At 28.1% G+C, this 26582-nt stretch overlaps 1 protein-coding gene across 1 annotated transcript in view; it reads right to left on the bottom strand.

Annotated features, from left to right (window-relative positions):
* LOC111620610 (folliculin-interacting protein 2-like) overlaps window positions 1-26582 on the bottom strand; it is a 46443-nt gene that overhangs the window by 1477 nt on the left and 18384 nt on the right. The window contains exons 9-18 of the mRNA XM_023362576.1: window positions 23844-23920; window positions 21083-21241; window positions 19902-20074; window positions 15969-16086; window positions 15187-15239; window positions 14918-15112; window positions 12655-13575; window positions 3133-3298; window positions 305-366; window positions 36-177 (exon numbers count right to left, since the gene is read on the bottom strand). Of these exons, the coding sequence (XP_023218344.1) occupies window positions 36-177; window positions 305-366; window positions 3133-3298; window positions 12655-13575; window positions 14918-15112; window positions 15187-15239; window positions 15969-16086; window positions 19902-20074; window positions 21083-21241; window positions 23844-23920 (2066 nt within the window). The remainder of the gene's footprint in view (window positions 1-35; window positions 178-304; window positions 367-3132; window positions 3299-12654; window positions 13576-14917; window positions 15113-15186; window positions 15240-15968; window positions 16087-19901; window positions 20075-21082; window positions 21242-23843; window positions 23921-26582) is intronic.

Below are 26582 nucleotides of genomic sequence, written 5' to 3'. Positions count from 1 at the left end.
ATATATATTATATATAAAGAAAAAAAAACAATTACCAATTCAGGTGGCATGTTAAATTTATGCATCTGAAGAATGGATTCGCAGACATCTGCTACAAGAGAAGACATTCCTACTTGAATGGCTGGGGAACCTTCACAATCTCCATTTGATCTGTTAGTTGAAATAAGTTTCACCTTCCTAGTAAGAAATAAAATATATCTTGACACCAAATTAAACACCATAAAAAATATATCTTGTAGAAAACAATAAAACATTTAAATGAGCTTGTATTTAAATAAAATAATTTATTATAATTGCAACATACCATTTTTCAGTATCCGCAATAATTCCTACTGCTTCAGTTATTGGCTCACCAAGAACAGGAAACTGAAAAATTTTTTTTTTAATTTTGTAAACTCACATTAGACATATTTCAATGATTTCTTTAAACTTTTGCAAAGAAATTCACAATTCAAACTTGTTCTCTATTATAATGGTTATCCACACAGACAATTGGTGAGATATTTTCAATTTTAGAAATACAGTGGAACTTCGGTATACGACCTTAGTCCATTCCTGATGTTTGGACTTATACCAAACCAACCTTTCCCATAAGAAGTAATGTAAAAATGATTAATCTGTTCTCATGAAAAAAATGTCTGGCTTTAAACACCTCGCTTTCCTGCTTGATTTTTCATGAGATCAGCATGTATCTTTTTAGCTTTCTCTCAAATAATTGCTTCTGATACACTGTCTCTAGCACACTGTTCTTCAGTTATCCAAAGCAAAAGTAATTTCTTAACATGGTTTAATGTCTTCGATCTCTGTTTAGAAATTGATTTAACCCTTTTCGCAATGTTAGCAGATTTAATAATGTCTTTATTTTTCGCGATTGTCGATATCGTCATTCTCGGACTACAGTATGCAACAGTTAAAATCTCGAACACGCGTGCCAGATTCATATTTCTCAACAGTCTTCTTTTTTCAGTTCATTGTGATTATAGTCATTTTTTTTTAGTTTTCTGTTGCTTTTCATTTGCCTTTTTGCAATTCGTGATGAATAAAAATAATAAAATTTTACTTACAAATTAAAATCAGAAGAAATTTAACAAAGTTAAAAACTGTGGCACTGCAAACGTCTAGTCTGGCCTAGTACACCAATAGTGCTACTTGTTCATAGATGGCACGTATAATTGAAGTAAGTCGTATACCGAGCAAAAATTTGTTTTGTCCAAACAGGATGTATTCCAAATTGAACATATTCTAAAGCAGACGTATACCGAGGTACCACTGTATATATATACATATATATATTTATTATTACATATAGTAAGAAAGTATATATATTTTATTTTTTGGGGTCTCCAGAACAAANATACATATATCCATGGAATAGATAATAGAGGTGATCAGTTAACGAACAATTCGCATAGCAAACAAAGTCTTGGAACAGATTTTGTTAACCGATCACCCACTGTAACTGTAATGTGGACCTATTGACAATATCATTCATTGGTTATTATATGAAGTTTTTCCCAAATGAATAATACCCTTTTGTCCTTATATTGGTTTAATATCATTCATTATATCAGTCCATTGGTGTTCATAACTTAAATCTAAGGTTAGTCTTGCAATCTCAGTAGTGTATCTTAAGTGATATTGTCTTGGTGCTCTATTCACTACTCCCAAGCATTCTCATGGTAGCTCTTCTCTATGCATAATTGCTGGTGCTCTGTTATATTTTGAGAGAGAATCTGTATGTGCCTGATCTCTCAAATGTAGCAAAACTATTCTTGTCATTGCAAAGGAGCCTACATAGTAAATATTAATGGTGTGGCGAGTATCACACCATTAATATTTACTATGTTTCTTAACCATATATAACCATTATATTTCTTAAAAATACTAAGATATAATAAGACAGACCCTAAGTAAAAGACTAATACCCGCATATTGTTTTTTTTTGCTTTTGCTAGCCCAAGCTGTAACCAGGAATAACTCTCTTAAAACTTTACAATTGAAATAGTTAAATTTGGTAACTGTATAATCTGTTTTCTGGATTTACACTAAGCAAATACATTTTAGTTTCTCCTTAATTAGTGTAAGATATAACTATCTTGGATGCTAGAAAGAAGCCACCAGGATAACTGAGGGTTGATAAATCAAACTTGTGTTCTACATTTATGGTAATTCCACTGTCTTCTTACTCTATAAAAAAGTTAATGGTTGGGTAAATTGACTATTAGTAGTTGTTCAAAACCACAAATTTTTTGTGTGACCCATTCCAGATGACCAGCACATCACCTACATATTGTAACTATATCAGATAGCCAGTATATATAGAACTTAGAATATCTAACCCTAAGTTTTCTACACTGCAAATGATACATATACAGGAGCCAGTGGTGCAACCAGAGGTGTCAAAGGCTTCTAGTCCTCCTAGTACCCTCAAAGTAAAAAATAAATAAATAAATAAATTTTCCAAAAATCTTTTCCTAATTAAAATTCACTTTTTATATATATTGATTTATTATTTATATACTTATGAATTAGTGGTCACATAAATGGAAATTTTATTGAATTCACATTAGAAGATTTTTATCCATTCAACATGGCTCCCCAAGATTAAATCTTTATGTCAGTAAAGGATCTACTAAGAGAATGCTTGGGAACAGGCTAATAGAACACTGAGAAGATATCACTCATGAAGATACTACTACTGAAATTTCTAGGCAAATTTTAGGTTTTAATTATGAACCCCAATGGACGTAGTCATTAACACACACACACACGATGCAAATATTAGGTGAGACTACATGGAAGGAATGCCTTAACAGGTGATTGTGAAAACATTTGTCTATATTAAAATCTAGTTTGTGCTGGAAATTAAAAGGTTTTTGAGTAACTCTGATTTCAAATCATTCATGTGGAAGCAGATATCCAGAACAAAACAGACAAAAAATAAATTTCATGTGGAGAATGAAAGGGAGTGTAAAAATAACTTTTAAATAGCATGCATAAGTACTATGGTCAGTCTATATTATACAATTATGTGATATAGAATATACAATATAATATATATAATGTAGAAAATTTATCTAATAAATTAGTATATAGATGATTTTAATTATGCATAAAAAATTCTCAACTAACCTCAATTGCAGTTAGTAAGTCATCTCTAATTTCTTCTTCTTTCACGTCACCTTTTATGCCTTGGAGACAAAAATCAGTCATGTAATGATTGGAAGTGCTTGCTAACAAAGACCAACCATAACCACGATACAAACTAGGTCCAGTTTGTACTTCTTTTACCTGAAATCTATTGCAGAAAGCAAAATGATCAGTAGTTCTAATGCATTTTAAAACAAAATATTAAAATTTAAAATGTTTATAAAATAAATATAATAAATTATTGATAGTTAACATAACAGCAATAATGTATTTTATTTTATATACATAAAATACCATTCCAATACAGGATAAAGCTCTCACATAATGAATCTGATATGTAATATATAACTTTTATAGTGACAAGGCTTGGCCATTCTGGTATATATAGCAATGGTCACAATATAGCAGTTAGTATGACTAAAATGTATACCACAGTATTTGAAAAAATCTAATAATTTGTTTGTTAGAAATTGAAATTTTAGTTGTACAAATAAATAAATATATAAGCACAGCTCAAATAAAGAAAAATCATACTCAATACAAACTGCAGAAGAAAATGATAAGGCATTCCACACACACTGTCAGATTGGAACCTTTCTATCCCTAGCAAGATGCTAGGTACCCACTTGGACAGCTGGCTGGGTAGACCAGCAGATTCTGAGAAAATGCAGTAAAGACATTCTGGTAGAAAATTATTTTCTCCACAACTGTCATCCTATCAATAGACCATTACAAGTCACTCATATATAATGAAAAGTTAAAAATATTCGAACTATGTAGCTCTGTAGATAATACCATGAAAGAAAATATCAAATTAGAATATGAGTTAAGTGAAAATGAAGCCTCTTTAGAAGATTTACTTAAAAGGATTGACAGAATTGAACAAATGCTAGTAAGTTTAAATATTTAAAAGAAAATGTTTGTTTATAAAAAATTTACTGACATTTTATAAANTAATAAAAAATTTAATATATTACTACATAAATATTGTTTATATACACATTGCACACTTTCAAAGTTTAGACATATAGATTCTTATAAATATCTATGAGGTATTCAAGAACATATCCAATATTTCCCAACAGTTCATAAATACACGACACACCATTAACACTCGGCTAAGAGTACTTAAAAGATAATGATTTGAAAGTGGGAGAGCATCCAATTATTTTTAATCCCTGGAACTGTTCCCACATACTTATAAGAGAGAGAATGCAAGGTTACAGAACTAGATGATCAGATATCACAGCATACTCTAGCATTCATCAAAGTAAAAAAAAAACCCACCACACTATTCTACAACAACAAACATCACTTCATTCAAATCATTCACTTTCACAATAACTGGAAGAGAAACAGTTCTAAACTGTTTCGAAAAAACCATTTCAATTTATTTTATTAACATAAACTTGTGCCCTTCAAAAGAATTTATAAATATTCATATGAAATTAAAATTTGCTTAATAGTTTTTTACACCTTTTACAACTTGAGTATTTTAAAAAAATTTCTTACATAAGCATTGAGTCTATTCTCCTCTACCCATGCAAACAATTATAAAATTTTCTTTTATCCTCTTCTCTTTCAAATGCTTATGAAATGTTTAATCTTTCAGAAATAAAAATAATTATTGAATTAAAGATGAAATTTTCAAATGGCTATAATTTTAACATCTGACACACAGTACTGATTATTCGTAATTTACATCAGAGTAAAATAGCATATCAACTTATCTTTTCAACATTTCTAGATAAATTATGCAAAAAAAGTTCAATATGTACTGTACATTTATACAGAAACCTAATTTAAATCCATAGATGACAACTTAGCTTGGTATTGATATATGTAAATACATACACAGGTAAATCCTGATATTCATCTTTGGTATTTGCAGTTAAAAAGTTGTAATCGTCTGCATGATTGTTTGCAAAACATTTGCATATCTGAATTGCTTTTACAATATTTCAATTACAATACAGTACCTGAAAAAAAGGTATTCTCTGTTATCTTGAATTTTTATAAATTAGATAGAGTTAGAGAACCTAAAAAATAGGATTTAACAATTTGGAGGGCTTAAATAGAATATGTTTTTGGTGTTTTTGAAAAATTAAAAAAATTAGATATTATTTTAGTACCAAACCATACAAAGAACCATAGCAAAAGTGATTAACAGTATGTATGAAAATAATGAACATAATGATTTAGAAAAAGATAATATAGTTTATTCATTACAGTGCAGTTGTTCACATAAAAAAAGATACATTGATGAACTGGAAGAAAATTAAAGACAAGGATTGAAGAACATATATATGCCATTAAAAACAATTTGTTATCATCATCAGTGGCACAACATTGCAATACTGAAGGTTGTGAAATCTTAAAAGATAGTGCCAAGAGTATTCTGACAGAAAACAATCAATTTAAAAGAAGACTACATGAACACCTAGAAATTCTGAAAATACAAGAAGACATTAGAATTAATAACAATGTGGGACTGAAGCTACATGAGGGATGGATTGACATTGTTTTCACAAAACCTTGAAACAGATGCCGAATAGAAGTGGGAGTATAGTCACATTGCATTGTAAAATGAATTGTAACAAGGCAGTTGTCTCCACACAGCCTTATGGATCAAATGTATCTGTTTTTGTTTAATGCCTGGAAACCAATCATTTTAATAATAGTAAGTTTATTGTTTGTTTCTCCCCTTTTGGTTTTTAATATACTTAACAATATTTATTATTAATAGTGGAACCACCTACCAGAATTTGGAAAATGTTGAAGAAAATAAGACATTTACTGGTCCGAAATAATATGATATATCACATTGTCATTGTATTAAAATATTATGTTCGATAGTTTTAGTTTATTTTTAGTATATGGGTTACATTAAAAATTGTGAATACAGTGCACTGTATATATTAGATATTCCTTTGTATTGGTTAACTAGTGGTGTTATAATTGTTATGTTGTTGCCATGTGTTTGTAAGCTGATGAGGGGTCCTTGTACCCGAAATGCATCCTTACCTAAATTTGAAATGTGATTATTAAAGACTAACCTTTTTGTAAAGTTCTGGTCCTTCTTTCAGTTGTCCTTGGTGTGATAAGCCCTCCAAATTGTTAAATCCTATTTTTTAGGTTATCTAACTATCTAATTTATAATCATGGGCTAAAAGCGTCGTTTATTATTATTGAATTTTTATGTTTTAGATATACATCAAATGATCAATAATTATAATTTATTTAAATTATAATTATTGATTTAGTTAAGAGATGGCACCTAACATCATCTCTACCTCTAGTAACAAATTACTTAGTATTATAAAAATAGCAGATTTACAGCCTGAGTATTTAAGACGATCATTTGACTATGTATATATAAATAGGGCTTCAGGTTTAATACATTTTTATATTTTACTTTTCCAGCTGATATGTATATATAATGAGTGTCGGTTATTATGGTGTCGACTGCAGATGAAATTACGCCCTTGTCCAGCAAAAGTTGTGGGTTTGAGTCCCGCTTTGGGCCGATTCTTATATTCCAGTTTAATCTAAATTATTTAATTAAATATTATAATTATTAATTTTAATATGAGATGGCACATAACGCTTCCTTCTAGTGTCAAATTCATTTGTAATTCATTATTTCAAAATCATTATTTCCAAATTATAGCCCTATTATTTACAGCAGTTGTGGATATCTATTTACTACACATTGGGTTTCAGCTGGTATGTATATTTGTATATCTATGTCTTGCTGGGTATGCGATGGCCAACTTAGTGCCTTGATGGATGTTTCTATATAATGAGCAATTATTTATTGTGACATTGTCACAATGCTGGGCTGCAATTTTTCAATCATATCTTTAATTTATTTTATTTAAAATATATGCTCTCCACTTCAAATTAGTAGTAGAGTACATCATACTTTTCCTTTAACAATAGAGTCAGTCATCTATTAACTGCTTTTGAGGTAAAGTTTTGAATTAAAATAATGTGACTTATGGTTTGCATCAGAAGTACAGGTACTGTACATATATAGTTAATTGAGGCCTCCCATCATTAAGGTTTCCATATCTAATCCTGTCTTTCGTCTTTCTAACTCCATTCTAGAGATTAAGGAAAGACTGATGGACAGACAGGCAAATGACAGTGGGAATTTATAGCTCTACAATTTTTTCAAATTGCAGTCCAACAAGGGAAAGTATAGGAATCATGTCAAACTTGACCACCTGACTTTTTTTGCAAATCTCCATGTTTTGAGATTTCCTGAAGCCAAAAAGTCAAAAAATGGTAGAAATAATTCCATCAATATATATACCTCATACATACATATATCCATGGAATAGATAATAGAGGTGATCAGTTAACGAACAGTTCAGACTGCGAACCAATCGAAGTTTCACGAAAGATTTTTTATATTCAAACAACAAACACCTGTTCGGATAATGAACACCTGATAGAACAAATACAAGAAGCGACGCAGCATTTAAGATTTGTAAAACTATATTTTAATGGCATCTATACATGATTTATGGAACAAGACTTTCACAGATGTATATATAACCTTTTTTGCATTAGTTAATTTCTGTTCTCTGAATTTTTGTAAGTGTTTTTCTGAATTTTTATTTAAAAAATCTGATATTATAAGGCATAAAAAGAGTGGAATGTCAAGAACTGTGTTCACTATAGAAACTAAGCAAGAGATAACAGCCAAGGTAAAGAGTGGGCAGATGTCTGATAGTATAGGCAGATGACTTCAACAGGTTTACAATAGATACAATCTTAGCTAAGAATGATATAATCAAAAAGACTCAAGCAGATAAAGGAGTAACAAGCATTGCATCTGAGAAACAAAGATGTGCCATCCATGAAAAAGTGAACAGATTGCTTTTAGTTTGTTATTATATGTAAACATAGTAAAGAAGTATAAAATTATTCATTTATTTTTTAGGGTCTCCAGAACAAATTAATCAAATTCCCACAAAAATCTATGGTAAATCGATAATAGGTTAACAAACAATTCAGATAGCGAACACAGTCTTGGAAAGATTATATGCTTAATGCATAATGCTGATCACTGTGTGTGTGTGTGTGTGTGTTATTTCATTTAATATCTCATAATGTAGTAAACAAATGAAATTTGGCACAGAAACTTGTGTATAAGAAGAGGTATTAATGCTATTAAATTTTAGCAGTGAAAGGTCAAGAGGGTGGGGAGTTAGAGGGGAGTCATGTGTTATATCTCAAGAGGAGGAGGACTTAATGAGGATTTTATTTGTTGTTAACATTTACACTTTTCTATAAAACTCATCCCTATCCTCAAAATTAAGCTTTTTGCCATTTCATAGTAATTAAAATTATAAAAACTTTTTATACCAAAATTTCAAAACAGCTGGCACAACACAAATTGTTATTTATTTTGCTTAATAATATAAAAGTTATTTAAAAAAAAAAAATCATAACTGGGAAAGTTACAGAACTCTTTTTGCTGAACTTTTTGACATAACCAAGCAAAGTACAGTAACTATTAAAACTCAGTTTCAGTTGTTGTATTGAGGAAACTTCAGTTTGGTGGACACTAAACAATCCTTTGAAGAAAATTAATCCTAACTGTACCAAACTGAAGTTTCCCCACTACAGCAACAATGCCTTTTGCCAAATCATATATGACAAACGTTTATACCACAATTATGAAGATACAGTATATTCAGTAATTACATACTCCCATACAATACTAATGATAATCCTATATAATATATTAAGACCCCGCTTAATGCTGCCTCACTTAACGCTGATTCGATATAATGCAGTCTGCTCAAAGCCTAAAAAAAGCTCAAAATTTACACCAATTTAAATTATCATGGCATTTCATTGATTCATATATAATACAATTATTTACAAACACGAACCAATCAGAAAAAGATAGCAAAAAGGTGTACTTTTTTTAAATCCATGTTTGTTTGGTTCAATTTTGGAAAAAAATATATCATCATGGATGCCATAGGCAATATTGGCTTCACTTGGCAAGAATTAACTGATAAATGCATGAATGAAGTATTGAAGAAGTTATGGCTAAAGGTATCCAAGAATTCTCAATGAGAAGAGCTTATCACTGTATCATTAGGTTGACTAAATTGTCAACATAATCGATACAGCAGGACTAGGAAATGTAGACGAGCAGGATATTGAGGAGTTACCGCAGGTTTCTGGTGAGAGTTTTACCGACAATGACCTTCAAGAACTGGCAGAACAAGGAATTCACGTAGAACTGGAAAACAGTGATTCTGAAAACAAAGAACCCAAAAAATTTCTCTACAGATTTCCTTAGTAAAAATTTGGTAACAATAACCGAAATTGTAAATCAAATTGTAGCAAATGATCCAGATTTTGAAAGGAGTGCAAAAGCAAACTGGGGCATTTTGGATGAGATCTTCTGCTACTGACATTTGCTTAAGGAAAGAAAAAAGTGACAAATGAAACATTGTGACTTTATTGCAAAAAAAAACAAGAATTTCAGAAAAGTCAGGAACTTCATCACAAAAAATGAACAATACATTTCTGTGTGCATATGTTTATGTGTTATTTAACATATATTATTATGCAAATCAATATAAAAACTTTAATTTTAAGTAAAATTTGTTTATTTTTGGTCGCTTGTTCCCATATCCCTATTTACTCTATGTTAAAATGACCTCATTTAACGCTGTTTCGTTTAGCACTTTGTAGTCTAGGAACGCATCCCCGCGTTAAGTGGGGTCTTACTGTAATGCAGAAAACCCCCACTAACTCAGACTAATAGGGGGTTAAGGCTGTCACAGTTATTGTAGTGGAGTGTTTTCTCTGATGCATGTGGAAAACAAGGACATGGATATACAGAATCAGCTCTATATAGAAGTTATACCCAGCTTTTCTAGGTTACTGCTGAATTTATTATTACAGGAAATGTTAGACAACAAAGATGCAGTTAGCCAGGTGAAGGCAGCTAAAAGGTTCAATTGTCATCAAACAGACATAGGTAAGGCACTGAAGAGACAGACATAGGTAAGGCACTGAAGAGGGGCATAAAGTAGAGTGCCTCAGAGTACACTGTTGAAAAAGTTTCTGAAATTCAAAAGCAATGCAGATGGCTTGTAAGAAATTTTGGAAACAAAAGAAGGTTCGTTTTGACCGAAAAGAAGTACTCCAGCATGCAAATACCAGGGAATAAAATTTACTATTCAAGCAATGAAAATCAAGCACCTCCCAAAATGAAGTACAAATTTATAAAAAAATTTGAAGCAAAACTCAAGCTGTACATTATCATTTCATCAGCCAGTGTTTCAAAGCCATTATTTAAGAAGGGATCTTTTGCAATTGATGCAGACATGTACCAAAATGAATATCAGTCAAATTTACCTTAGGTAGCCAAAATGGTGGTACTTTGGTTAGGTTTGTTTCCGTTAGATTAGCTACATTTTTAGTAGACATTTTCTTTTTTTTTTATTATTTATTTTGTTCAAGAACTACCGTGAATCAATAAATAGTGACATTTGGCACTCGGCGGCTCCTCTCTGAGAGGAGTCCGTCTGGACCACAAACAGTTGAAAGCTTGGCCATGTTAGCTACCTAAGGTAAATCTAACTTGAATATCTAAAGAAAATTCTAATCCCTTTACTTAACAAGCATCATCAAGATGACTATTTTGTCTTTTGGCCTGACAAAGTTTCATCTCACTATGCAAATTCAATCATGGAGTTCCTCAAAGCCAAAAACATTCCTTCCATGTTCAAACAGCATTCAGTCAAATTTGCCACAACGCCAGCTAATTAAGGATTTCTTTGGATAGTTGGTCAAATAGTATACAAGAAAGGTTGGCAAGAAAAAGAATACCACACAAGATCCATAGAAGTAGACTTTCACTTTAAAAAATTCAGACATCCAACGATTGTCTAAATGATCGGGCTATGATTCAACTAATTTAAATAATTAATACAAAATAATTTGCCACTAGAGATAGGTGTTAGATGCCATCTCTTAAATTAATAATTTAGTTAAAAGATGGCACCTAACTACCTATCAGGATGGGGTTTTCTGTATTATTAAATAGGATTATCATTAGTATTGTATGGGAATATGTAATTACTGAATATACCATATTTTCATCTCTAGTGGCAAATTAGCTCAGGCCTGGCCAATCCGCGGCCCGTCACGTTAAATTGTGTGGCCCGCTAAGCAATATTGTATACCTATTAAAACTTTTGTTTCCCATTATGTGTATACCAAAACAATTAAATAAATGAAAATTTGCATGTGTCATTGTTATAATGTGCAAGTGTGAGTACAAACTCTTGGTATAACAATAAAATCTTATTCATTTTGTATTTGTTTTACTTTTTTAAAGTCATGCTTGCCTAAATTGTGGCCCACTGTAATGTTACGCATGATCAAAGTGGCCTGCAAAACAATTTGGGTTGGCCAGGCCTGAATTAGCTAAATTGTAGCCCGATCATTTAGGCCAGTGTTTCTCAACATCTAACAAATCATCGCTCCCTTCACTATAAAATTCCGATGCCGAGGGACAAGGCTAATGCCAAATTCGTACTGCATCGAATAGACTAGTGACTAGTATAATGTTATTTGTTTAATTGTTGTACAATATAAAGAATAAAATATCTAATTATTCTTAATATAATGTTTTACTATATCGCCCAGAAAATTGTTTTTCACCCCCCAAAATATAAATTGTTACTAATCGCCCCCTCAACATGGAAAAACGCCCACATGTGGGCGATATCGCCCCCGTTGAGAAACACTGATTTAGGTAACCATTGGATGTTTCTATATATATACTCATTGGGCTTTGCAATATTTGTTATAAATAAATGCTTACTGGAATTAATTAAATAAAATAAACAAACACATTTCTCTGTTCCAGTATGGTTATATGGTTCGAATTTGAACTGAAGATCGCTTAAAACAGTCAAAAACGTTTTTAACATATTAAACGCTGTGCTGGAATAGAGAAAGGTGTTTGTTTATTTTAATATTTGTTATATTTAAAAATTTGACACACAGGCCATCCAAAGGATTTGTGAGTCTATCAAAACAAACAGTGTCACCAAATTTGGGCCATATGATTGTGTTCATTAATACTATACTAATGTAAATAAAATTTCTTTTAAAATGATATATAATATTGAATTACTTCAATTTTTAAATAAAATATTATGCTTTAAAAAACAGTCCAGAGTTTTTGTTTCACCCCATTATAACTTCAAATCAATTAATAAGATATTGAACATTAATTTAAATATATTTTCTTTTCACAATTAACTAGATTTATGTCATAGTTTTAATACTTAATACATTCTTAATAAAAGTACATAAAATTAATAATCATTGGAATAACCTTGTCATAAAGTGATTATAAACTTAGAAACTGTAAAGTCACATGCATCAAAGTGATACTTAGACATGACTTATTTCTTTAATATTAAAAAATTAAACACATTTTTTAATACTTACTTTGGCAGTTGCAATTCAGTCATTTTTTTCAACACATTTTTATTTTCTGACAAATGTCTCCTACGATGTTTCGGCACTGTAACTTTTGTTTCCTCCATGCTGTGATAACCTTCTTCGGGTCCGTCGTCTGACGATTTAGATGCATCATTCAAATCAGATTTGTCCCATTTTTCCAAATCAATATTTGCCTCTGAACATTGCATTTTCTCCATCACATCAACAGTGCCATTATAATTAGTGTAACAGTCTGAATCTAAATTTGTCTGACACAAATATAATTTATTTTCGTGTAGTTTTGAACAGTTTCTACTTTCATTAAAATCGGCTTTTTCCAAAGTAACCGTTGGTATAAATTCATTTTCTTCTTCATAATTATAACTGTTGACATCCACTATTAACAAATCACTATTTTTAGATTGCAAATTGTAATTCCACGATTGTTTAGATAAGTGTTTTTCATCCTGTTGGTCATCCATACTACTATAACCAAGACTATCCAAAAAGGAGTCTGGTTTATGTAAATCAGTAAACTTTGGAAGAATTTCAGCTTTATGATTAGTAGAATTATCAACAAAAGAATTATCACATAATAAATTCTCATCTAACGAAAAAACGGTATCTTCAGTATTATTTTGAAAAAAATTATCAGATGTGTCGACACTATTAAAATTACGAGGTTTCGTGTCATGTTCTGTTTCAAAATCATATTTGGGTCGAAAGTGTTTCCAGTTGGTTTCTTTAGATCTGTACTGATCATATTCATTTTCTAATGATAAATTAAAATTCTTTTGAGTATTTTGTGTCCATTTATTAAAAGTATGTTGTAAAGAATATTTTCTTTTTGGAAGATAAGAATTAAACATCTGTTTCTTCTTTTCATCTGTAATATTTGAAGATGCTTCCAAATTGGCACTCTCCAAACTAGAAAAAGAATTTTGACATTTATTACATTTTAGAATTAGAATAAATACAATTAATCCTCAAAAATTTATAATTCACAGTTTTTAATAAGCCAAATATATTATCATTGCATTTTATATTTTTTTCCCTATTTTTACAACAATGCAACATACATGAAGTAATAGTAATTTAAAAACCAAAAAGAAATTTAATAAAAAACTAACAGATGTCATTTTTACAATAATTTACAATCTAAAAACTAACAACAAAAGGTTACTTACAGATTATATTCCATTATAAATACTTTTATATTTAATTTATTTTTGTAGTTTATTCCTTATGCTAAATTTTAAAAATTCTTAAAGAACAAACTATGACAGTCACATTGTTGGCAGATTTTTCTTTTATTGCTTTACTAGACAATTGCCAGAATCTAACTTTTTAAAGTAAAACTTTAAAGACATTTAAAGAGTTTTTAATTATTATTTAATTATTTTATTTAAAATTATTAATAAAAAAGATTATCATCTTAAATGATCTAATAAACCTAACAACTGCCAATATCATTTTTGGAAAAATCTGGCTTTGGAAATTTCTTCAAGAAAACCTCAAACAGTTTCACTTCAATTCTTTTTACCTCTTTGTCCTCACTTTTTACATTTCTGTGTATATATTGTCTACTTGAAGTTTGTTTATTAATTGGACTTATTATACTGATGAAATTTCCAATTAGCAATGAGACAAAATCTTAGTCAAAAGTCAAAACAAAGTATCAGGTGAAAATAAAGATATTTTGTTTTTACTTTTGACTAAGATTTCCTCTCACTGCTAATTGAAAACTTCACCAGTATATAAAGTCCTATTAATAAACAATATATACATAGAAAAGTTCCACTTCATTTAAAAATAATCCATAAAATAAAATGGAATAATTATTCCAGTAAATTTATTCAGATGCTATTTATAATGTTAAATGAAAAAAAACTAATTTGTTTCAAATAAAAGTGAAAATTGTACATTAGATTTTGAATATACACTTTCTTTTTTCAATGCACTAGCTGGATATCTTTATATATTGATTTCATAAATACATTTAAAAAATAATAATCATCATCATTAATTATTACTTTCCTATTAATTTATTTAAAAATTTACATAAAGAAAAGTATTATAAATTTGCAAAATAAATAATATTAATGAAACAAAAAATTTCTGTTCAAGAATTCATTAGAGCATAATTAATTGCATTAAATTAAAATGTCCAAAATTTATTTTATTCTAAAAATATTAAGTAATTTTGGCAATATCTGGAATTTAATAATTATTATAATGGGATCTAACAACAACTAAACAAGTAACCTACCCTATGTCTTTTGCTGAAAGAGGCGTGAGATTTTCTGCAGTAATAATGGATTTTTCAAATACGTGTTCCCAAATTCCACTACAGCGAATGAAATAACTTAATATAAATAAGAAACTGTTTATTGTATCACAGTTTGTTCCCGTGACGATCGTGCGGGCAAGCTTGTTGGGAAAACCGAGACACCCATACATATCCCTGCAAAAATGTTGAAGTCTTAATTTCTTTGTTACTGTTTGTATCTTTCAATTATTATTATCATTATTACTTACCCAAGTTGCATCCACAGAGGATTATAAGGATGAGATTTAGCTAACATTTCTAGCTATTAATTGAAAAATTACAATAAATAATTTATATGAGATAAAACATTTAAACTTTTTATATAATGATTAAGAAAATAAGCAATTAAAAAATTCAACTTTTTATTAAATGAATCACACATTATTTAGTTAGAAATTTTTGCAATTGCAAATAAAAATAAATAATAAAATGATTTAAAATATTTAAATAACAACTTTATAATTAAAATGGCATTCAAAGACAATAATATAATGTGCACACATTCTTTTCTTTATAAGCAAAATTAGTTACTAATGTGTAAATGTCTACTAGAGCAGTTTTAAAAACATGACTAAATGTGATAGAGTTTTAAATGTAGATTTCAAAAAGATCTAGACTTGGTCCATTGTCTTGTAGTTAAAGCTGTACGTTTAAGTAGAAATAAATTAATACTAATAATGCATTCAAAAGATGTAGATTTAGGTAGATCTAAATTATTAAGAAGTGGGACATTACACTTGCAGTTTAAAGCTGTATTATGTCCATATTATATTTATGTATAATTACTGATGTAAATGTAAAAATAATCCTCATTTAACTAAAAGCTTGGTTTTATGTTTGATATGAATTAATACATGTATGAAAATAGCATATATTTACATTTAAATACTTTTCTATTTTAAAATAAACATTTAATATATATATAATATCGTTATTTAAAATATTTTATACCAGAAATTACATTTTTCTTATATAACAGATTTAAACTTACCCACTGTGCAACATTTTTATGATTTCCGATATCCTCTGCCAGAACGTCTGAGGGAGTCACGGTTGGCACCCAAGCCAAATGATGTGTTAGAACGGCACTCAATAAAGTGCTGACAAAACTAAAAAAAAAAAATTGAATTGCTTACTAAGAAATGTCAACAATATAAATGAGGAGTTCATATAAGTTTTTAAATAATAAAAGATTTTATTATTATTTTTTAATTAAAAAATAAAAAAAACTTGAGCAATCATCCACAATAATTATGTATATACATCAGTTTCAGTAAAGCTTGATTAACATTTCTGTAATTGCATTTTTTATATTAAATAATACAATTTTAGTTGCTGTTCATGATTAAATTCATTTTATATTTTGATTTGATTTATTTTCATACAACAAAATAAAAATCAAAACAGCAAAAGTTTTTTGAAAATGTGTGGCTTGAAAAACTTTTTAATATCCATTTTACTGATTCTACAAAGATTTTCAAAACTAATCTTTATGAAATACAAAATTCCTGCAGTTCACATTTCAGATGTATATTGAAACAGTTTATTGTCCAAAAAACCATTTTTGATGACTTTCTTTTTTTGAATTATTCAAAATTTTTGCTTCTTACAGTTATTATCTATTTTTCCAGAATGTAAAAAAATGAAATGTTTTGATTAAGTTTATTAAAACTGATTGATTAAAATGTATATAATGAATAAACTTTAATAATTGAACTGAAAAAGAAAAAATTAACAAATTTTATAATTTTCACAAATAATGTTTTCACTGATAAATGAGAACACTTTCTAAAATAAATGCCTCTTTAATGATTTCCTTATATCAAGCATTATTTAGTTATAATCATCCAAGTAAATGAGGTTTTGTCTACTGACAATATCTTAATTGTTTATTGAAGCAAACGTTTTCAGATTTAACAATCAAACTTTTCAAGTACAGAACAGCTTCAACTAAGTTCCTCAAGTCTAGATCAGAACATGTTTCTATTATTTATATTCATAAAGTTTAAGTTTAGATAACTTAAGTAACGAACTTAATTTCTACACTTCCAAAATAAGTTATAAAATTCCCTTAAAGCTATTCTCAAAGCTAAGGTCTTTATGAAGGATTATTAAGCTCAAATGTTTACAGTAAATTTCAGTTCATGTTATTTTGCTTCAATAAAAAAAATTAACTAATGTTTTAAGTAAAGGATTTTTTCATTTATTTTGTTAGAACAATGATGAGGCAGTCCTTTAACTTAGAATTAAATTTTATTCTAATCTAAGACTATACATGCACTTGTTCACACACCCGTAACTTGGTGGGTTACACGGGTATTGCCAGTTCATAGACAGTTTGCAATTTCGACACTTGCTTTAGTTTAGTATTTCCTAACATATTTAAATTTATTTATTATTAAATGTATTGAGAATACAAATTGTTTAAGTTCTTTGAACATTGAAATCTTTCTGTACATTTCAATGTTTAAATATGTATGTATTTCATGTACAAATCAAAGACAAATACAAATGATGATTATTTATATCTTGGATTTTGAATCATCAATTTGATTTAACCAAACTATAATAATAAATTTATTTTGGTTTCCTTATCCTTTGCAATGTTCAGTTTAAAATAAAAATTAAAATTATTTATACATTACTATTGGGTTGTTTGGAAAGTAAGTTCATTTTTTTTCTGTGAAAAAAACAATATTTTTATAATAAATAAATATTTTATTCAATTATATATCAACCATTTTGGTCAAATACCTGTTGTCATCGTTTCTGGTAGTAGCATGATTTCACATTTATAAAAGTTTTTATAGTTGCTTACAAAAAACTTATCCAAGTGATTTTTGACATTGTCATTTCAAGTAAATGTCTTACAGTTAAAAAAAATTTGTATCTGGATCTCGATCTCTTTGTATCTCGATCTGGCAAATATGGTTGGCGCGATAGCACGTCCCATCTAAGTTATAATAGTTTCTGATGAGTTACCAAACTTGTGCGAAATTTGACATTATCATGGTAAAACACTACACTTGTTTTGTTGATCAATTCTGGCCACCTTTTCTGTTTTATGATATTACTCTATTTGTTTATTCGATGGCAGTACACTTTCAATCAATTGTTAAATTGTCTGGTAAAAGCTCAAAAAAAAATTTCCTTAAAATTCCACCAGAGAGAGCATCTCTCTCTAAGAACGTGTGGCAATCATATATTGAGCTTTGAAACGAAACCAATTTGTTTCAAGTAACCATAAAGAGTTTAATTTGACAGATTTAATCTCTTAGTGATTTCACGTGTTGTTATTCGGCAGTTTGCTTCAATCAGTGCTTTTATTTTGTTTTCATTGGCTTCAACTGGCCATCCAGAACGTGATGCATCTTCAATATCGAAATTGCCAGAACAAAATTTTGTAAACCAGTTTTGGCACTGTCGTTCTGTCAACACATCTCCATACATGTACCACAATTTTTTCCTTGTTTGAACAGCATTTTGATTTTTTGATAATAAAAAAGCAAAATATGCCAAAAATGATGCTTTCGATCTCCATGTTTGATGGGACACAAAAAATAAACAATTGAACAAAATCAAACAAAATTTTTTACAAATAAGCCTTAAAATGCTAGCTGTCAAAATATATATATATATATAGATAATACGATTTAGAATGAAAATGGAGGGGAAAAAATAGACTAATCCGTCTAGTGGTAAAAAAACAAACTTACTTTCTGAACAACCTAATAGATTATACTTTGCTCTTCTAGATTGAAAAAAGTTTGAATTTTAAGAAAATCTTAGAATAGAAATAAGGTGAAACAAAACATTTTAACTTATTAAATATANCGTTTCTGGTAGTAGCATGATTTCACATTTATAAAAGTTTTTATAGTTGCTTACAAAAAACTTATCCAAGTGATTTTTGACATTGTCATTTCAAGTAAATGTCTTACAGTTAAAAAAAATTTGTATCTGGATCTCGATCTCTTTGTATCTCGATCTGGCAAATATGGTTGGCGCGATAGCACGTCCCATCTAAGTTATAATAGTTTCTGATGAGTTACCAAACTTGTGCGAAATTTGACATTATCATGGTAAAACACTACACTTGTTTTGTTGATCAATTCTGGCCACCTTTTCTGTTTTATGATATTACTCTATTTGTTTATTCGATGGCAGTACACTTTCAATCAATTGTTAAATTGTCTGGTAAAAGCTCAAAAAAAAATTTCCTTAAAATTCCACCAGAGAGAGCATCTCTCTCTAAGAACGTGTGGCAATCATATATTGAGCTTTGAAACGAAACCAATTTGTTTCAAGTAACCATAAAGAGTTTAATTTGACAGATTTAATCTCTTAGTGATTTCACGTGTTGTTATTCGGCAGTTTGCTTCAATCAGTGCTTTTATTTTGTTTTCATTGGCTTCAACTGGCCATCCAGAACGTGATGCATCTTCAATATCGAAATTGCCAGAACAAAATTTTGTAAACCAGTTTTGGCACTGTCGTTCTGTCAACACATCTCCATACATGTACCACAATTTTTTCCTTGTTTGAACAGCATTTTGATTTTTTGATAATAAAAAAGCAAAATATGCCAAAAATGATGCTTTCGATCTCCATGTTTGATGGGACACAAAAAATAAACAATTGAACAAAATCAAACAAAATTTTTTACAAATAAGCCTTAAAATGCTAGCTGTCAAAATATATATATATATATAGATAATACGATTTAGAATGAAAATGGAGGGGAAAAAATAGACTAATCCGTCTAGTGGTAAAAAAACAAACTTACTTTCTGAACAACCTAATAGATTATACTTTGCTCTTCTAGATTGAAAAAAGTTTGAATTTTAAGAAAATCTTAGAATAGAAATAAGGTGAAACAAAACATTTTAACTTATTAAATATAATATATTAAAAATCAACTTACAAATTAGTTTCCTTTCTTTCATATTTATCTAACAACAAAACAAACTGACTAATAAATTTATAACACAAATGACGATGGTTCATCTCCGGAAGCATTCTCGTTAACCAAAACGGAGAAGATAATCTAGGAGCAGTATAGAGATCTTGCAAACTTCGATGAAATTTTTTGATACCCTGAAAAAATTTTCCTTTATTTAAAATACAACAAACTGAATCAACTATTTAATACATTATGATAATCAAAAATGTCAGGCTTATAATTTTTGATGATAATAAGGAAAAGAAATTTTATAGCACCAATACATTTTCAATACCTTTAAAATGAAATAATGTAATTCTAGAATTTTTAGAAATAAGAAGTGAAAAAAATTATCAAGATTTAACTTTTATTTTCATTTAATATATTCTTTAATTGATTGTGATGACAGAATTTCAGTACATTCCACTTTCTAAAACAATTATAAAAGTTATACACACACACAATAATGAAGACAAGCAATTAAAGTATGCAATGTATAATTAAGTTTTTTTTTTCTAAAACTGTATATACTTAATTTATCTAATTAGTAGTAAACTAATATAAAATTATTTACTATATAGTTTCGGATATTAAAAAAAAAATAATAATTTCACCAAACAATCACCTAAATATCGGGCTATAATATGGCTAATTAAATGACTGGTATAAGGTAATTTGACACTAGAAGTAGATGTTAGGCGCCATCTCTTAAGTAAATGAATAATTATAAATAAATAAATAAATTATTAAATAAATTTAGAACCTTCTGGAATAAGGTTAGGTTATATCTAATTTAATATACTTCTGGAAGCGAAGGCTCGCTCGGGGTCCGAGTGGCGTAACTGGCAAGTGCACTGCACGGCAAGCGGAGGTTGCAGGTTCAAGCCCCGTCCTGGGCCAGTTCTTTTATTCCAGATGTTCTAAATTTATTTAATAATTTATTTATTTAATTATAATTATTAATTTACTTAAGAGATGGCACCTAACGTCTACCTCTAGTGTCAAATTACTTTATACCAATCATTTAATTAGCCATATTATAGCCCAATATTTAGGCAATCATTTCGTGATTCATTGTATACTACTTAGGCTTTGCGATGTTATTATTTGTAACAATAATTTCTTTAAATGTACAGATATACTATTTATTTCCAATTACTTACCTCACAAGTTAGGATAACGGACATTTTCCTATTCAAATAAGCTTTCGAAATAGAATTTTTCAGTCGGAGTACGTGACCTTCGATTATTGTTACATGCGAGAAAAAGAATTCGTGAAACCGACTGCAAGAATAAAGAAAATTTTGAATTTTAAAATAAAGAATAATTTCTATTATTTAAACACAATCAAAAATTTAAATTCAAAATTAAATCACACTAATACATTAGTGATTAAATTAATAAACCAATTTTCAAAAATTTGATGGCAGAAGTATTTTCTATCATTTTTATATTTTCCAAAATTAATTTTAATAAAATAATCTAAATTTAAACATCTTAAAAAAACAAATATTTAATTTTGCTACTACATGAGCAATTTTAGGTTGTCACTAAAAATCATTCAACAGATTGAAAATACTCTCTCATTACATTCTTTAAATTAATTCCTTAAATAATAGTTTGTTATTTACAATATTATTATTTTTAAATAAATGAAATTTGTGCAAACAATTTAAAATAACATTACTCATATTTATATTTAATACAGTATTTTGATTTAAAAACAAATAATTTTTAAAAGGTTTTTCAAATGATCTATATTCCCAAAGGAAAATATTAACTTAAACATCAATAATTTGCATTATGAAATTAAAAGGTGTTTTTAATCAGATCCATGCATTTTAATGTTTTGCAGATAAATACACTATGTTATATGACATAATGAATAAGGTCAATATGAGAGTATATTCTTTTTATTAAATTATCAATCATTGTCAGAAATTTATTAAGAAACACTTTTTTCTTTACAGAAATATCTACAAATGTTAATTATTATTATGTAAAAATTTTTCAACTATATTCTTTGCTTATCACAAAACTATTAGTAAATTAAGATTATTATATAATACTTAAAATAATCAAATGCTACATACAGGACTTCCAAACAAATGGTATCTTAAATTTCTGACATTTGAAAATAAATCTGAATGACTTATAAACAGATTCTTCTAATACAAAAATAACATTTTTTATATTTATTTATTGATGAATTATTTATTGATATTGTTTTTGGTAAATGAGAATTATAAAATTACTAAATAATGTATATAATTAAGTTATTATTTAGTAAATTTTTATTGTATTATCTGTTATAATTATATCTTATTAATATTCTAAAGTTGTTGTTAAAGTTTGTAAAGATATAAAATTCAGATATTCCATAAATAAAACATACACAGGCAATTTCAAATATATCATGAATAATGAACTTTAATGTTACAGAGAATGAGGAAGAAAAAATTTAAGATTTTATACATGAATAAATTCATCATATATGCATGTACTGTACATTGATATTAAACAGAGTGCATATTTTTCTATAATAAAAATTCAGAAATATAAAATTTAAATCTGTTATACCCTAGTGGTAAAAAAACAAACTTACTTTCTGAACAACCTAATAGATTATACTTTGCTCTTCTAGATTGAAAAAAGTTTGAATTTTAAGAAAATCTTAGAATAGAAATAAGGTGAAACAAAACATTTTAACTTATTAAATATAATATATTAAAAATCAACTTACAAATTAGTTTCCTTTCTTTCATATTTATCTAACAACAAAACAAACTGACTAATAAATTTATAACACAAATGACGATGGTTCATCTCCGGAAGCATTCTCGTTAACCAAAACGGAGAAGATAATCTAGGAGCAGTATAGAGATCTTGCAAACTTCGATGAAATTTTTTGATACCCTGAAAAAATTTTCCTTTATTTAAAATACAACAAACTGAATCAACTATTTAATACATTATGATAATCAAAAATGTCAGGCTTATAATTTTTGATGATAATAAGGAAAAGAAATTTTATAGCACCAATACATTTTCAATACCTTTAAAATGAAATAATGTAATTCTAGAATTTTTAGAAATAAGAAGTGAAAAAAATTATCAAGATTTAACTTTTATTTTCATTTAATATATTCTTTAATTGATTGTGATGACAGAATTTCAGTACATTCCACTTTCTAAAACAATTATAAAAGTTATACACACACACAATAATGAAGACAAGCAATTAAAGTATGCAATGTATAATTAAGTTTTTTTTTTCTAAAACTGTATATACTTAATTTATCTAATTAGTAGTAAACTAATATAAAATTATTTACTATATAGTTTCGGATATTAAAAAAAAAATAATAATTTCACCAAACAATCACCTAAATATCGGGCTATAATATGGCTAATTAAATGACTGGTATAAGGTAATTTGACACTAGAAGTAGATGTTAGGCGCCATCTCTTAAGTAAATGAATAATTATAAATAAATAAATAAATTATTAAATAAATTTAGAACCTTCTGGAATAAGGTTAGGTTATATCTAATTTAATATACTTCTGGAAGCGAAGGCTCGCTCGGGGTCCGAGTGGCGTAACTGGCAAGTGCACTGCACGGCAAGCGGAGGTTGCAGGTTCAAGCCCCGTCCTGGGCCAGTTCTTTTATTCCAGATGTTCTAAATTTATTTAATAATTTATTTATTTAATTATAATTATTAATTTACTTAAGAGATGGCACCTAACGTCTACCTCTAGTGTCAAATTACTTTATACCAATCATTTAATTAGCCATATTATAGCCCAATATTTAGGCAATCATTTCGTGATTCATTGTATACTACTTAGGCTTTGCGATGTTATTATTTGTAACAATAATTTCTTTAAATGTACAGATATACTATTTATTTCCAATTACTTACCTCACAAGTTAGGATAACGGACATTTTCCTATTCAAATAAGCTTTCGAAATAGAATTTTTCAGTCGGAGTACGTGACCTTCGATTATTGTTACATGCGAGAAAAAGAATTCGTGAAACCGACTGCAAGAATAAAGAAAATTTTGAATTTTAAAATAAAGAATAATTTCTATTATTTAAACACAATCAAAAATTTAAATTCAAAATTAAATCACACTAATACATTAGTGATTAAATTAATAAACCAATTTTCAAAAATTTGATGGCAGAAGTATTTTCTATCATTTTTATATTTTCCAAAATTAATTTTAATAAAATAATCTAAATTTAAACATCTTAAAAAAACAAATATTTAATTTTGCTACTACATGAGCAATTTTAGGTTGTCACTAAAAATCATTCAACAGATTGAAAATACTCTCTCATTACATTCTTTAAATTAATTCCTTAAATAATAGTTTGTTATTTACAATATTATTATTTTTAAATAAATGAAATTTGTGCAAACAATTTAAAATAACATTACTCATATTTATATTTAATACAGTATTTTGATTTAAAAACAAATAATTTTTAAAAGGTTTTTCAAATGATCTATATTCCCAAAGGAAAATATTAACTTAAACATCAATAATTTGCATTATGAAATTAAAAGGTGTTTTTAATCAGATCCATGCATTTTAATGTTTTGCAGATAAATACACTATGTTATATGACATAATGAATAAGGTCAATATGAGAGTATATTCTTTTTATTAAATTATCAATCATTGTCAGAAATTTATTAAGAAACACTTTTTTCTTTACAGAAATATCTACAAATGTTAATTATTATTATGTAAAAATTTTTCAACTATATTCTTTGCTTATCACAAAACTATTAGTAAATTAAGATTATTATATAATACTTAAAATAATCAAATGCTACATACAGGACTTCCAAACAAATGGTATCTTAAATTTCTGACATTTGAAAATAAATCTGAATGACTTATAAACAGATTCTTCTAATACAAAAATAACATTTTTTATATTTATTTATTGATGAATTATTTATTGATATTGTTTTTGGTAAATGAGAATTATAAAATTACTAAATAATGTATATAATTAAGTTATTATTTAGTAAATTTTTATTGTATTATCTGTTATAATTATATCTTATTAATATTCTAAAGTTGTTGTTAAAGTTTGTAAAGATATAAAATTCAGATATTCCATAAATAAAACATACACAGGCAATTTCAAATATATCATGAATAATGAACTTTAATGTTACAGAGAATGAGGAAGAAAAAATTTAAGATTTTATACATGAATAAATTCATCATATATGCATGTACTGTACATTGATATTAAACAGAGTGCATATTTTTCTATAATAAAAATTCAGAAATATAAAATTTAAATCTGTTATACCATAACACACAAACATACAATGAGTAAGCAATTATATATGTCAGAATATAATATAATAAAAATATATTGCTATAACAGAATATAAATTGCATAACATACATCTGAATACATACACTTAATAGAGAGGTTGAGGCGCACGTTTTAAATGTGTAAACGTGTACGTGTGACGTTCGGCGCCGCTTTCCCGTAAGCCTAAAAGTGTGACGATGGTGTTTGGAATGTCGAGCGTGATTCAACCGACTATCCAAACACCATTGTCAAACTTTTAGGCTTACGGGAAAGCGGCGCCGAACGTCACACGTACACGTTTACACGTTTAAAACGTGCGCCTCAACCTCTCTAATTTTTTTATCAGTATGTAAAAAATGAGATATTTTGAATTTTTAAATAAATAACAATAAAGTAGGCCAATTTTCAATAAGGATTGGACTGAATGCAGCCTGCATGCTACCAATTGATATAATTTTGAAAGAATAATAATAATTTCAATTATTTAATTTATTGTCAGATTTTAGAGGCTACCCTTGAATAATATAATGGGATTATTAAAGAATAAAGATAAATTTTATTAATTTCAACCTTTTTGAAGTTCTTTGAAGTATTATATTCAGCTTATACATGTTATAAAACACTTGTAAATACAAAAAATAGAAACATTCACTAAGAAAAATTTTATTGTAATATAAAAAGTTTTGTATTGTGTATAAAATAAGGATTTATAGTTTTTTTTTATATTTAGTCATTTCTTGGATTTAGCAACAAACACTGGACCAAAGACTTTGTTCACTTATCTCAGATATTATTTAAAACTAGCTGCAAGGACACGCTTCGCTGGGTTTTTATTTGTATGTAATATAGTGTTTTTTTCTATATAAAAAACTGTTTTTCTAAGTAATCTAGAATCTAGCTGCAAGGACCCGCTTCGCTGGGCAAAAAGTTACAATAGTGAAGATTAAGATAATTACATTATAGCCAATCTTACCCGTTTTCACAGAATGCAAGAATTAGATCCCCCGTTTCCAGACTAATTAGAGAATTTTTACGTCCAGTCAAACGAACTATTTTCAGCATTTCTGGAACGTTTACAATCGTTCTATAATCGAACCAATATTCGAATTTTATGTTTGAATTAAATTCGAACATAACATTTGAAATAGAAAACCACTTTCAACCACTTTCAGCCCCATATCTCCCACACCCTTATAGCTATCGAGACACAACCACCATAGTGCATGAATGGAGACTTGGGGCTACTACCACATACAAACACCATTCACGTGCAATGTGTAGTTTTGGCGGAAAAGTGAAATATAGGGACATAC

The sequence above is a fragment of the Centruroides sculpturatus genome, unplaced genomic scaffold, assembly GCF_000671375.1.
Source record: "Centruroides sculpturatus isolate CEXI.00-Female unplaced genomic scaffold, Cexi_2.0 scaffold137, whole genome shotgun sequence".
NCBI lineage: Eukaryota > Metazoa > Arthropoda > Arachnida > Scorpiones > Buthidae > Centruroides > Centruroides sculpturatus.
This window is presented reverse-complemented; position numbering and strand designations above follow the sequence as displayed.